Source organism: Sorex fumeus, unplaced genomic scaffold (assembly GCF_029834395.1).
Source record: "Sorex fumeus unplaced genomic scaffold, SorFum_2.1 ptg000011l, whole genome shotgun sequence".
NCBI classification, from domain to species: Eukaryota; Metazoa; Chordata; class Mammalia; order Eulipotyphla; family Soricidae; genus Sorex; species Sorex fumeus.
In genome coordinates, this window is record NW_026606068.1 from 3,706,132 (window position 1) to 3,721,796 (window position 15,665).

Consider the following 15,665-nt stretch of genomic DNA (forward strand, 5'->3'; position numbering starts at 1 on the left):
CATATAAGTTGCAACATATAAGTTTCGCTGGAGCATAGCACAGTTGTAGGGCGTTTGGCTTGCACGCAGCCAACATGGCTGACTCGAGTTCGATTCCTCCGCCCCTCTTGGAGAGCCCAGCAAGCTACCGAGAGTATCTAGCCTGCACGGCAGAGCCTGGCAAGCTACCCGTGACATATTTGATATGACAAACACAGTAACAACAAGTCTCATGATGGAGACGTTACTGGGCCCGCTCGAGCAAATCAGTGAACAATGGAAGGACTGGGACCGTGACCGTATATATAAGTTTTTCAAAAAAAGGAAAGATCTGTGTTTTTTGCATTTATGCACTTGGTTTTAATCTTTCCTTGTCCTTCCCCCACTCTTCCCTCGTGGGTAAAAGTTATATAGAAAAAGACCCCAGCAAACACCTAAGTACATTTATTTTTAATTATTTTATTTTATTTTTATAAAATTCATAATATTTAATTATATTTAATATTCAAACACCAATCTAAGTATATTTTTAAATTTTATGATAATGTCTGCTTATACTGACCCGAGAGAGCGCGGTTATAATAATCTCCAGAGAGAGTGAAGTGGGCGTAGCCTTCAGGACTAGTTCTCACACGCTGAAGAAAATTCAGACCTGCAATAAAAGCAAATATCACTGCGGAGGCGAGACAGGTATCACCAGGACTTTGTGAGTTGTAGCTAAATGCTGATGATTTCACTCAAAAGCACAGAGGCGACTTTTCTTCTTCAGGGACTTTTTTTTTTTGGCATGAATTATGATTTTTTTTTTAAACTCTGCATTGAAATATTTTCCACTAGTACCAAGTTTGGGTGGGAGTACCCCTTTACTGGTTGTGCCTAAGCAAATGCCTCCTTTGCCTATTCACAAACCCAGCCTCGCACCCACATCTAAGTAAAATGCCTAGAAACATAAAAAAAACATAGTTTTCCATGCAAATCCGAGAAAGCATACTGATAAACATACTGAGGATCCAGTAATTATCAGCTCAAAAATGTAGGATTACCATAGAAAACCGATCTATGAGACAGAGCAACAGTGTAGCATGTAGAGCATTTGTCTTGCATGCTACTGACTCAGGACTGATCCCAAGCATCCCATATGGTCCCCTGAGCAACTCCAGGAGTAATTCCTGAGTGCAGAGCCAGGAGTAACCCCTGAGCATCAGCAGGTGTGATCCAAAAAAAAAAGAAGAAAGAAAACCAATCTATTACTTCCTGCAGAAAGGGTACTTTTGGAGGCAAGTCAGAATTCGAAGCTACTTGCCCCCAGCACGCCTTGTGGTGTCCACAGCACCGTGAAATGGAAACACCACAAGGTCCCATGAAAGCCTGAGAGCAGAACTTCCTCGAAGGGAGAAGAGACTGCAAGACCAAAACAACAGAAAGTTCAAAATAAACACTTAAGTGAGCCTTCTCTAACCCAGCTTGCAATGACTGGATTCAGGATAAAGAACCTCTATCCACAGGACTGGAGAGATAGTACAGGAGGAGGGAGCTGACCTTGTATGCCGCCAGCCAGGTTCAATCCCCAGTACCTCAGAGGATCCCTCAAATCCCACCAGAAATAGTCCCTGAATGTAGAGCCAGGAGTAAGTCCTGAGCACAGCTGAGTGTAACCCCCCCCCCCCAAAAAAAAGAGGAAAAAAAAAGAAAAAAAAAGAAAGTCTACTTCCCAGGGGTCAGGGATAGCTCGGAGGGCACCAGGAGCAACCCCCAAGTACCAGTGGATGTGGCCCAAAAGAACTTCTGTCCCAGCGCCTTTCTACTGATGGACAGTTCTCAGAGGCTCAGAGGGAGGTGACTCTGAGGGCAGCTGCCCACTATAAATCGGCTCACAAATCAGTTCAGTCTTTTCAAAAGCTAAAGTGGGTAGAAAACATTATTTTCTGAGTTTATTTTTTCAAATGCCTTTAACAATGAAACATGCTACAAGCTTTGGATACCTAACAAGTAAAGTGGTGAGGTGGGGGATGATTTAGCTAACATCTTTAACGAAGATTTCATTGCGGAGAATGTCTAGCATCCCTGTGCCATTGTGCCATCTAGGCTGACGAGGACATATGGCTAGTAAATATCTCTTCAAAAGACCAATAAATCTGTCACCCACACTACCAAACAGAGCATAAAGACCTTTATAAAAGACCGACCACTCCACCCCACTTGCGGTGTCTGTCCCTGAGGGAAGCACTCACGGGAGAAGGTGAGCTCGGCCAGGGGCACATCGCAATCCATGCAGTCGTCAATGAAACAGATGCACACGCTCTCGGCTCTGACCTCCACGCCCGAGATCAGCTGTGCTGGCACCGACCCAGGGCTCTCTCGGCTAGGAGCGGCCTGGGACAGAGACTTCAGAGGCTCAGCGTTCTTAAACAACCAACTGGCTGCCTTTTTCAACTGGCCTTTAAGAAAATTAAAAGGAGATCAGTTCAACCCATTCCCACAGCTACTCATGCAACCCAGAGGAAATGGAAAAATAAAGTTCAAAGGGATCTACTCGACACCCCAGAAGAACCTGGATCCCAGATGTATTCTGAGACTTAAGAGAGAAAACTCTGGTCTAGTAACAGAAAAGGGGCTTTTGCACAAACCAGGGCCACTTTGTTGTACCCCTTCCACTCAGGTTTACCACACCTTAAACAATCTGGAGCAAAATGCCTCCCAAGGGAACAAACAGCACCCCTCAGCTAAGGTATCTGCTGAGGGAGCTCAGAGAGGAGGAAAGGAGAAAATCCAAATCCAAGGTGTCATATGGTTCCCCAGGCTTAAATTTTCCCTGGTTTCACAGGAACCGATGGGCTTCTCTGAATTACCAAATATTCTGGTTGTTACCTACTTTGTCTTTTCGACCCATCACTAATTTCCAGAAGAGAAAGCAATGTGCATCTCAGGTGTGTCCCACTCAACAGTTAAGTAACAGGCCCTGGAAGGCCACAGCTTGCTGAAGGGAAGGAAAAGGAAAGCTGAAGGGAAAGGATGTCATGGGACAGAACCCTCAATGAAATCACCAAAGGGCGGGACATGCAACAGTAGGAAGTGGTGACAAGCCAAGTGCTCTGGACAAGGTGGCCTGGTTTCTGACCCTGCACTTACGAGATGCTGAGTCCCTGGCAAGTTACTTGCTCTGTTCCCCACAGACCCAGTAAGAGGAATGACAAGCAGAGGAAGCATACACAGTTCTCTGTGAGGAGCTTGGCTCGATAAACATTAACTGTCCTGGCCCTCTCATGGAACTATGCTCTGCTTAATAACTAAATGGAAACTGACAAAAACCCAGGCAAGTGTTGCAAAAAGTATTTTATGGGAGCCACACTCAGCTGAGCCTGGGCTCTGGTGTGCAGGGGTCAGGAGAGTTACACCCAATGATGCGAGGTGGTGCCAGGGGCCGTCTTACAGGCCTCACACCTCACACATACTAAGCATGTGCTCTACTACCTGAGCCATTTCCCAGGCTATTAAAAAAATTTTACAGTGTCTTTGAAAAGAGAGAGAGAGAGGGAGGGAGGGAGAGAGAGAGAGAGAGAGACAGACAGAGAGACAGAGAGACAGAGAGAGAAAGCAAGAAAACGTAAACATTAAGGGACATGAAGTGAATTAAACCAAAAAGCAATAATAATTAGACAAAAACAAAATTAAAGAAACTCTGGAAAGAAAAAAATAGTTAATGCTTCCACTAATGTGGTGAGACCAGCATTTTCACACATATTGGGTCAAGGTAGAATCTGCTACAATCTTTTTTTAGGAAAAGTTTTGTCAGTTCAAGTCACGGTCCTCCCATTGTTCATCGATTTGCTCGAGCGGGCCCAGTAACGTCTCCATCGTGAGACTTGTTGTTACTGTGTTTGGCATATTGAATACGTCACGGGTAGCTTGCCAGGCTTTGCTATGCAGGTGAGATACTCTCGGTAGCTTGCCGGCTCTCCGAGAGGGGCAGAGGAATTGAACTCGGGTCGGCCATGTTGGCCGCTTGTAAGGCAAACGCCCTACCAATGTGCTATCGCTCAAAGGCAAAAAAAGCTATGCCCTGTGACCCAGTATCTATATGCCCTGTTATCCAGTATCTACAACATAAAGTCTCTCTACCAAGAAAATACTTAAAAAATATATGGCCAGGGGCTGGGGCGATAGCACAGCGGGTAGGGCGTTTGCCTTGCACGCGGCTGATCCAGGTTCAATTCCGAGCATTTCATATGGTCCCCCTGAGCACCGCCAGGAGAAATTCCTGAGTGCACAACCAGGAGTAACCCCTGTGCACTTACAGGTATGACCCCAAAAGAAAAAATATATATATATATGACCAACAATTCATGCCAAAAATATTTTATATAAAATTATGTAGGACATTGAAAAAATGAACAACGAAGAAATGGCTAAATTATGTCCTCCAAGTTAATGTGAAACATCATTACAAACAATTTCACTAGGATGAGACCATCGATATTATGTATACTACAGCAAGTCAGCAACGGTAACTCAATAAAGCTGTATTATAAAGCCTATAGAATCATATTTGAAGTCCAACCTTTCAATATACAAAACACTATGTACATACATATGTGTGTGTGTGTGTGTGTGTGTGTGTGTGTATTATTCAGGGAAACAAAACTTAAATATATAAAGACTACCTTTGACTGTGTCTGGGTGGAGGGGACATGACTGGGGTGCTGGGCCTCCCAAGCTGTCCAGGGGAGGCAGGGGCACCTCTCACCGTTCCTGGTCAACTGGGCCATCAGCTCAGTTCAAGGGCCCCACAAATACAATACTGCTCGGGTTCTACAGTGCTGGGTTACTGGAGCCACCCCAGCAGTGTGGGGGCTCCCAGGTAACATTAGGGTGCTACTTGAGGGCCTCCAGGGCTATACCTGGAGATGCTCAGGATCTTGTGGTGCTAGGAACGCAGCCTGGGTCCAGTTCATGCCAGGTATGACTATCTCCCAACTCCCTTGCTGTGTCTTTTATGAGAAAGGGGAACAGAGAGGAAGGTGGAAGGCAGCATGTGGCAGCAGAATGAAGACGGCAGTTAGAAAAGGTACTGATCTGATCCTTCTGAGCTCGTCCTTCATTGAGGCGAGGGTGGTAAAACCACATCCAAGCACTATGAGGACTTAGTAACAACAGAAAAACTCCATCAATGGCCAAAACCCAACAAGGCGACCAATGCTGCTAACTGGCGGACAGTTGCATATCTCCTACTGTGGGCATCAACGAGGGAAGGCAGCGTTCTCTCCTTTCACAATGACGCACTGGTACAAAGAGGTGAGTAATGTGCCCAAGTCACCAGTCAGTGGCACGGAGGAGCTGAAGCCAAGCCATGGCACCAGCGCCCAGAGGCTCGCCCAGCATAAACACTGCTGCTCATGGTCCCCAGTCCAAGACTCCAGACTCACAGTGAGTCCCTCTGTCAGTGCAGCTCTTGAATCAGAATTTCCCAGCCCAGGATAAAAAGGGGCACAGCGTAAGTGATTAGGGGCCAACCAGTGGACTGGGAGGCAGAGGAAGGGAATGAGGTCAGGAGGGGGTCAGCATCAGAAAAAGGCTGAGAAAGACCTGCTCTAAGTCACCTGGGAGTAGCCAGGAGGAAACAGGAAAGGAACAAGATCTTGTGACAAACAACAAAGAATGGAAACCCTTTCTCAAATTACCTTGGCACACTAAAAGTGCCTTGCGACAATCTTCCAAGCTGAATCCCAGCTCCTGTAGTCTTGCCAGCTGTAACTCTGGGCGGGGGGAGATAGGAAAAAGATAATAAATACATTTTATAAATATTTTATGTCAAAAAATCCATAGACTGAAAGACAAAATACAGAAAATGGTAACCAAAACATTTTATTTCTCTAGTCAAAGCTGATTACTTTTGTTTGTTTGATTGATTGATTTGTTTTTGGGCCACACCCAGTAATGCTCAGGGGCTACTCCTGGTTCTGCACTCAGGAATTATTCCTGGCAGTGCTCGGGGAACTATATGGGATGCCGGAGATAGAACCAGGGTCAGCTGCAAGCAAGGCAAATGGCCTCCCTGCTGTACTATCACTCTGGCCCCAAAGCTGAATCCTAAGAGTAGACTTTTATCAATTGAACCCTAAGGATTTTAAGTATTTTCCCTAGACTGCTTATTGTCGGAGTGGGAGCGGCACCACACTCAGTAATGCTCCGGGTTTACCCCTGGCTCTTTGTTCAGAGATCACATGCTCAGGGGACCATATGAGGTGCCAGGATGGAATTTGGGTTCGCTGCATGCAAGGCAAGTGTCACTGTATTATTGCTCCAGCCCACAGATTGACTATTTTTAAAGTTTTAAGCTGAAATGTTATATTTGCCACGTAACTTTGAAGAAAAAAACTGAATTTAAAATAAAACCTCAGCATGATCCATACAACTCTAGAAAATACCATGGAAGTATACAGAGGAGACAGGACATCTCGCAGGCACTCTGAGTGTTTCTTTGCTTTGCCTTTGTTTTAGGGGCCTCTCAAGTAGCACTCAGAGGGCCCAGGGGCCCTTCCCAACAATACTCAGCCAGCCAGACTCAGGCCCAGCAATGCAGATGGGCTACTCCCAGTGGTATTCACGGAACTGGGGATAGAACTCAGGGTCTCCACAGGCCAGGCCTGCACTCCGGCCCCTTGTTTTACAAATTTCAAAAAATATATGTATTTTTTGAATTTATAGCACTGTCTATAGCCCTGTCCTACCGTTGTTTATCGATTTGCTCAAGCGGGCACCAGTAATGTCTCCATTGTGAGACTTGTTGTCACTGTGTTCGGTATATCGAATACGCCACAGGGAGCTTGCCAGGCTCTGTCATGCGGGCAGGATACTCTCGGTAGCTTGCTGTGCTCTCTGAGAGAGACAGAGGAATTGAACCCCGGTTGGCCGTGTACAAGGCAAACGCCCTACCCACTGTGCTATCGCACCAACCCATAAATCTGAATTTATAAATTTCAAAAAATATAAAAAGACTTATAATAGATAATGACATACAATTATATTCCATACAATGTAACCATGGGTTAAAACCATCTGAAAAAAAGGAGCATTTATTAGAAAAGTAGAGTAGATTCTGTAGTTCAACACCTACCCAGAACAGGATCCAAGGCATGTCTTGTCCCTGCTCCCTCTGCCACTCGAGACATGCCGGGAAGGTGACTGCTCCCAGAGGTAGCTTCCGGGCCCACTGGGTCGGGCACTGCAGCACTTGCTTGCTCTGGGATGGATTTGGCAATGGCAAGAAACAGCTGAACATCATTATAGGAGAGTCTGATATCCAGGGCTTGTAACTGAATCTAACAAAACGTAAAAGGTGGACTTTTAAAAGTTGCATTCACTACAGAAGAGCATCTCCCCTTCTTCTCTCTGCACAGGTCTAACTCCTAAAGGCAGTGCTGCGAGTTCAACAGGCATGACACGGAGCTGCCCAGAGAGACATGGAAAATCCTGAAATTAAGCACCAATAGCCAAGACCTCAAGGTCTTATTTTTTTTTTTTATGGCACCAAAGTGAAAAAAAATATTAAGCTAGGAAGACATCCTAGAGCAACTGCTATTTCATTCCAGAGGGGTGACTTTCACACAATCGCTCATTATATGCAGTGGCTGAGCAGAAGAGGCCTCGGGTCTGAAAGCTTTTCTAGAACTTCCAAGACTATTCCAGACAACGAAAAGGTCTTCCAGAAGAGAGACGACGTCATCTTATTTTCTATTTGCTAAAGGAACTTAGATGTTGCTAGGCTCGGAATAAATCTAAGTACTTCAATTTATACGTAAGAGGAAAAGTATAGCTACACCTTTCGTCATCAGTACCTCTAATATGGGTGGGAAATCTTCACTGTTGAATGCATCCATCAATCCCGAACTGTTCTGGTAAGAAGAATTCCCCACCAGCTCCACCTGAATCTGCACTGGATCGACAATGGAAAGAGCTGTGTCCTGTTCATTCCCTAGTCGGCATGAAAACACCTAGGGAATGAAATGCAATATGGCCAGAATTAATGGATGATTTAGGAAGAGATGAACCATTAACAAAGGAAAAAGAAATGAACTCAGAAACAATCAGTCCAGCCTCATCTCCCTAGACCCACTGCAACCACCAAAATAAATATACTATAGAGTTATAATTGGCCCTTCAATGTAAATTGGCCCCTCAATTTTGTGTGGTTTCATTATTACTTTTACAATCAAAAATACATTAACCATGGGGGAAGCTGGGAGACAGTATATAATTCTACTATGTTTACTCTGTATATGTTTGAAATGTTTTAAAACAAAAAGTTGAAAATAAACGTTTATAGTGCCTTTATGGCCGGAGTGATAGCAGGTAGGGCGTTTGCCTTGCATGCGGCCAACCGGGGTTTGATTCCTCCGCCCCTCTCGGAGAGCCTGGCAAGCTACCCAGAATATCTGCCCACATGGCAAAGCCTGGGAAGCTACCTGTGACGTATTCAGTATCCCAAAAACAGTAACAACAAGTCTCACAACGGAGAAGTTACTGGTGCCCACTCAAGCAAATCGATGAACAACAGGAGGACAGTGCTACAGTGCCTTTATGGGAGAGAAAAGAGAGGAAAGATTCCCATTCTAGAAGCTAGTTATTCTGGAAGACCAAGAAGTGCACAAAAGAGAGATTCCTTTAGGTCTGTCTTGCCCCTTCCCCCCTTCCCCTACCACTACTGAAATACATGAGACACAAGTACTTTTCTATATTCACAATTAATTCATTTTGCTTTCTTTATAAATTCTCCTGAGTGATGAATAAAGGAGTTCCTTAAAATTCAGGTTCAACTGTATGGCCAATGGGACCAGAAAGACAGTAAAGGGGTTAAGGCACCTGCCTAGCCTACTGTCAACCTTGATTCAATACCCAGAACCACACATGGTCCCTGAGCACAGCCAAGAGTGATCCCTGAGCACGGAGCCGGGAAGAAGCCTGAGCCCCTCCAGATGTGGCCAAAACAAACAAATAACTGTGCTGCCTAAAGAACATGATTAAAAGCTTCCAGGATAAGGCTGGAGTGATAATATATCGGGCAGGGCATTTGCCCTGCACAGAGCTGTCCCGGGCTCAACCCTCAGCATCGCATGTGATCCTCCAAATACTGCCAGGAGTAATTCCCGAGTGCAGAGCCAGGAGTAACTCCTGAGCATCGTTGGATGCGACCCCAAAACCAAATAAACATATAAATAAAAACTTCCAAGAATCTCAAATATTTTGCCATGTAGTTTTTCTAGGACTTTGGAGTAGGAAAGCTTCACTTCCATTTTTTCTCTCTCACATCCTCTCACACACAAGACCCTACTGCATTTGAAAGTTCATTCATCAATTACCAAGGTTTCCCATTCAAAGCTGTCTGGTGGTGGTCTGCAAAGCAGATGACCTGCAATTTCATGATCAACACACGAGCACATCCTCGTTCTCCAAGTGAGGTTTTGGTTTTTTGGTGGTTTTTTTTTTATTAGTGAAACACCATGAGGTACAGTTGTAGACTTACACATTTTTGTGCTTGGGTTTCGATTATACAATGATCAAATACCCATCCCTCCACCAGTGCCCATTTTCCACCACCATGGATCCCAGTATCCCTCCCACCCCCATCCCCCCCATCCCACCCTGCCTCTGTGGCAGGGCATTCCCTTTTATTTTCTCTCTCCTTTTGGGTGTTGTGGTCTGCAAAAGAGGCATTGAGTGGAAATCATGTTCGATCCATAGTCTACTTTCAACATGCATCTCCCATCCTGGGAGGATTCTCCAAACACCCTTTATTTGGTGCTCCCTTGTCTATCTGAGCTTCCCTTTCCCCTAGAATGCCCGGCTGGCCTCTAAGCCATGGAGTATTCTTGGATATTAATCTCCTATTTTGTTACTTTATGTCCCCCAAATGAAGCAATCTTTTTATGTCTATCCCTCTCTTTCTGACTCATTTCGCTTAGCATGATACTTTCCATGTAGTACCACTTGTATGTAAATTTCATGACTTCATCTTTTCTAACAGCTACATAGTACTCCATTGTGTAGATGTACCAAAGTTTCTTTAACCAGTCATCTGTTCTTGGCACTCAGGTTTTTTCCAGATTCTGGCTATTGTAAAGAGTGCTGCAATGAACAAACAAGTGCAGATGTCACTTCGACTATACATTTTTGCCTCTCTGGGATATATTTCCAGGAGTGGTATTGCTGGGTCAAATGGGAGCTCAATTTCTAATTATTTTAGAATCGTCCATACTGTCTTCCAAAAGGGCTGAACCAGTCGGCATTCCCACCAACAGTGAAGGAGTGTCCCTTTCTCGCCACATCCGTGCCAGCATCAGTTGCTTTTGTTCTTTTGGATGTGGGCCAGTCTCTGAGGTGTGAGATGGTATCTCATTGTGGTTTTGAGCAGCATCTCCCTGATGATTAATGATGTAGAGCATTTTCTCATGCGCTTTTTTGCCATTCGGATTTCTCCAAGTGAGATTTTGGTTTGCTTTTTCAATAAGAAAAGCGAGTGGCCAAGAAGCAAAACTACAGATTTCACTGTTTTATGTGAGCCAAAAAAAGTACCATATGCTGCCATTTGTGAAAAATAACATGCCTCATTTTGCTTTCAGTCTCTACAATACCAACTCAAAAGGGGGGCCAGGCCGTACTTGCGGGCTATTACATAAGGTGATTCCAAGGCACTAAGGCCTCTCCTGAAAACTGCCCCCAAGAGACAAACCAGCTATACCCTCCAGTGAATGGGACTCGCATCTGCAGTTCAGACACCTGCACTTTCTCTAGCCACCATCTCTCAGGCAACTCCCAGTAGTGCCCAGGGCGCCCCAGCACTGCACCTCTTAGTGCTTGGGGGACCATATGGCATGGGGGTCAAACTGGGGTCTGTACCTTAAACCATGTACTAAACCATGTACTTAAACCATGTACTACCTCCGGGTCCCTAGAGTCACCCTTTATGGACCAAATGTCCCAAGGAGGGGAAAGTATAGCATCTGTATCCCTCTCACAAACAAGTTTCCACAGAGCCCTGCACGAGAAGGGGGCTACAGGAAACAAGGGCCCAATCCTCACCTTCAAACATACCAGCACTGAGCCTGCCGAACTAAGAGGTAAGGCATCAGAAGCCACTTGGACAGCTTCTTTTACGGCGATGCCTGGATCAAACCCAGGGTCTTACACACCCAAGGTATGTGCTCCCGTTGAGTTCTCATCCCCAGCATCCCTGAGCTCCTGAGGAAGCGCGGGTATGAGAGAAAGAGACAAAAACTCTCCCACACACTTGCAGCCTGCACTGCTGTGGGCTGGATTCACTAGCCGACTCTGATGAATCAGCTGGCAGGTTTGGGGAGAAAACCAAAAGAAGATCACAAGATCCTCCAATGCCCAACTAATTCACCCCCAATGAAAGTTCAAGGAGAAAAATTCCTTTTCAGATGCCTCTCTCTAGAGCCCAGCACACATGCCACACATTGACGGGATGCACATATTTCTTACCTCAATGCCAAACAAGCTTCCTGAAAAGGGGCGATCAACAAATCGGGGCTTATAGGTGAGCACGGTGGTGCCTTTGAGAATGATGGCATTGGTATCTAAGCAGGACACATCTTCGACAACCACAAACTCCGTGCCTGTAAAGGACAACATAGTTAGCCAGATGGCGAACAAGGAGCCTGGATGCACCATGCTGTGCAAACCAGGCAGCCTCCACTCCCACACCATCCCAGGGTGGGCAGCCAGAAAGAACTGTTGTCTGCAGACACGTGGCTTCACTGCCATCCTGAACACAGTCTCTGCATCTGGCTGGGTACTACTGAGCCATCAGAACACTCCAAGGGCAGAGAACACTGGAATGCACAATCTCCTTCGAACCTAAGTCTCTTAGGTGGCCTAACTGAGATCAAGAAGCTCAAAACCCAATAAATGACCTGCCCCCCAATCCCAGAAAGCAGATTCCAATCCTACCGTTAGGCAGGAAACTACAGGCACTCTGTCATCTATGTAGCTGTGTGCACCAAAAACATAGACTGACCTAATCACATTCCAAAAACTCGTGCGTGTGGTACTCCAGTCATTTGTACAAGGCAGTTTTATTTTTCTTTGAACACTGTGCTTTCACTGAAAACCATGCAGAGCACAGGAGACAGTTCGCTTAGAAGATCGAACTTGGCACCTCATGGTCTTCTGAGCATCAACAGGAAGGATCCCAGAGCACAGAGCCAGGAGGAGCCCCAAGCATTGCCAGATGTGGTCCAAAAGCCAAAATACTACTACTACTACTAATAATAAAATACACCAGGTGAGCTGCTCCCAGGTCTCTGAGGACCAGGAGAAGAATATCACAAACGTAACAGTAAATACACAAATGCATGAATAAATACTAGAAAAGATCACTAGAAAAGTTCTTAAAAAGTAATAAATCTGGGCTCATTATATAACTGAAACCCAAGCACAAAAATTTGTAAGTCTACAACTGTACCTCATGGTGCTTCACTAATAAAAATTTTTTAAAAAAATAAAAATAAAAATAAATAAAAGGAAAGACTCAGGTTTTTTTGTTAAAAAAAAAAAAAAGGAAAAGAAAAGTAATATATCTGGCTCTCCAACAATCCCCACATTTATTCACCTTCTAATCTGAGATTTTTCATCTATCAAATTTGCCCCAACTCAGTAAGGCACACACATCCACTGGGGCTGCAAAGGCCAAACAGCAGATGAGCGCGATCCTGAGGAATAAAGACTCTGCCAAGGGGAAGAGAGAAGCGTGGGAAGGGCAGTCACCAATGTAAGGTGAGGCTCCTGTGGAAAGAAGTGGCTACTTCATCAGCTCACCTGTGACATTGACCTTGACCTCCAGGTGCCTCTCAGTGGACACAGGAAGGGAAGACCTCTTCGTGACTACTCCACTCTTCACAGTTTTGGGGACCACAGCAGACTCACTGCTAGTATGACGGTGGCGCGGAGGAGTGGCAGTTGCTTGTTTCTTAATATCACTGGGAGTGTGGAGGAAGTCATGGACAAGCAGCAGCCAGTCAAAGATGAGGAACACACGGAGGTTATTTAGAACCGCTGTGAAGCAGGAGGAATCCTTTGTGGATCTACAAGAAAGAAAAGGGAAAACCGGGAGAGTTAAACTATACTGTTAGCATTGTATGACTGAAACCCAAGCAGCTTTGTAGATGTCTATCTCTTAAAATATATATTTGTATATACACACATACACACACACACTCACACACATATTTGGTAAGGCACATTATTTTCTAAACTGTGAGCTTTGAGTAGCAATAATTCCTGAATATCAGCTTAATGAAAGATTCAGTGAGTGTTTACAAAAGTTCATCAGTTTTAAATAAGAGAGTACAAAAGCAACAGAAAGCAGTCCAGCAATTCTCAGCCAGGGATGATTCTGTACCTCGGGAGACATTTGGTGTTGTATGGAGACAGTCTAAACTGACACAATTGCTACCAGTTACTGGTGACATCTAGGTGGTAGAGGCGGTGTAGCCAATGCACAGAGCAGTCCCAACGACAAGAAATTTTCTCAACCAAAGAGTCAGCAATGCTGATTCTAAGAAATCCAGTTGTAGAATTTAAGAACAGGCTTGCATCCCATCACAAGCTGTGCTATCTTGTGGAAGGCAGCTACTTTCACCAAACCTGTTTCCTCACTTTCAAAATGCAACATCTCAGGGGCTAGAGAGGAGGGGAGGGCACTCACTGTGTATGCAGCCAACGTAGGTTCAATCCCTGGCACCCAATACAGTGCCCCTGAGCACCGTCAGGAGTAATCCCTTATTGCAGAGCCAGAAAGGAGAACTGGGCACCATTGGGTATGGCCCAAAAGCAAACAAACATACAAACACAAAAACCAAAATGCCATCTCAATGCTGTAGCAGATAACACAGCAGGCAGCTAACAGGTGTCTAAGAAATGCCAGTTGCCTTCTCTCCAGACTTTTCAAATTCAATGAGGCGCTCTTTTCTTCCTGTCTAGATTACTTCCTGTGACACCAAACTCACAGATGAGTCTGGATGTTTTCTCTAGCCAGAACTGGTCTGAGAGTCCAAGTCTTTCACTGAGCAGAAATCTTAGTGGGATGGTATTACCATAAGTTTCTCCACAAGTACCTTCATCGAGGAGAAAGAATATTAGTCTTGTAGCTTCCATCTCCCCAAATTCCTTATCAGAGATAAAAAAAAAAAAAGGCAGCCTCTCCTCTGCAGTGTCCAGTGCCTTCCAGGCATTGTGAGTGGATACTGGGCAGAGATGGGCCAAAAGTGTGTATTTACGAAAGGGTAGCGGCGCTCTATCTCTCTCGCCACTGCCCGTGGCCCCTGTTCGGTGATCTCAAAATGCTTCCCCAACCCCAGGGAGGCTGGGGACGCAAGATGTATATTTACTAAATAAAATTACAAAGGGACCTCATGGAGGCTCTGGCTCGCTCTCTCTCTCTCTCTCTCTCTCTCTCTCTCTCTCTCTCTCTCTCTCTCTCTGCTTGCATTCAGTTCTCTCACGCCACTTCCCCTACCCCAGGGAGGCCGATGGCGTCAGGCAGGCGAAAGGAGGAATGAGGGCCAGGCTGGTTGGTGTCAGTTGCAGTTTATTCCATTCCCTTCTCCATTCTCCTCTGATTCTCCTCCTGCTTCTCCCTCCCCCATGCCACTTCATTCTCCTTCTGGATCCCACTTCAATCTCCTTCGCACTCTCTCATTCTCCTTCTAGCTCTGGATCCCCCAGCCCCCTCTTACAGCCTAATTAAATCCCCAAGCATGAGGGGTTGGGGTTTACACATGGTATGGTCATTCCATCAACAGAGGTAAAGTCTTTCCCTCCGGGAAAGCCACTTTTAGGACAGATACTCATTCAGAAGAAACGACCCACCCAAGAGCGGAATCCCATGGGTGTCTTTCTCCTCTCCTTGTCCAACAAACATATAAGCATTCATCATATTAATAATTTTGTGTGGACACAGTAAGAGATACATTAAGCTTATAGAATTGCTCTACTGGGGTCATCTCGATCTCAGATTGCAGTGCTCAGGCCAAATTAGCCTTTCCTATCCCAGGGTCCTAATCCCTTCGTTACTTTTGGATCATGACAGCATTTGTCCATGACCATGCTCTCAACTTATAGTTGAGTTTCGTGATGCTTTGGTCTGACCCATTTCGATGTCAGGGTAGCTCACAGCTTGCCCTGGGTCCATTCAGCCCCTTATCAGGACCCTACTTTGGAAGTGCTAGCAACTAAGGGCAACTGAGGCTTAAGTCGAGAAAGCAGCTGCCCTGGAGTACATTTTGTTCAGAGACAATTTACTCCCAAGTTACAAAAGCATAATATTAACTGTCTTCCTTTGTCCATACAAAAAAGACATTGCTTTAAAGTCACAGTCACAGTCACAGTCCTCCTGTTGTTCATCGATTTGCTCGAGCAGGCCCAGTAACGTCTCCATCGTGAGACTTCTTGTTACTGTGTTTGGCATATTGAATACACCACGGGTAGCTTGCCAGGCTCTGCCGTGTGGGCGAGATACTCTCGGTAGCTTGCCAGGCTCTCCGAGAGGGGTGAAGGAATCTATTCAAAAGATATAAGGAGAGGAGAAAGACAATATTAATTTATGATACAAGTTCAATGTCCTACAAGGATCTCACCTTACAAGTTAACAGAATCTAATTAGTGGGGAA

At 45.3% G+C, this 15,665-nt stretch overlaps 1 protein-coding gene across 4 annotated transcripts in view; it reads right to left on the minus strand.

The window, feature by feature from the left end:
• The window catches only part of VPS13D (vacuolar protein sorting 13 homolog D), a 263,887-nt gene that overhangs the window by 159,110 nt on the left and 89,112 nt on the right, over positions 1-15,665 (minus strand). For all 4 annotated transcript variants that reach the window (XM_056111005.1, XM_056111004.1, XM_056111003.1 and 1 more), the window contains exons 31-37: positions 12,814-13,079; positions 11,479-11,612; positions 7,815-7,970; positions 7,094-7,298; positions 5,658-5,732; positions 2,211-2,417; positions 542-631 (exon numbers count right to left, since the gene is read on the minus strand). In XM_056111005.1, the coding sequence (XP_055966980.1) occupies positions 542-631; positions 2,211-2,417; positions 5,658-5,732; positions 7,094-7,298; positions 7,815-7,970; positions 11,479-11,612; positions 12,814-13,079 (1,133 nt within the window). The remainder of the gene's footprint in view (positions 1-541; positions 632-2,210; positions 2,418-5,657; positions 5,733-7,093; positions 7,299-7,814; positions 7,971-11,478; positions 11,613-12,813; positions 13,080-15,665) is intronic.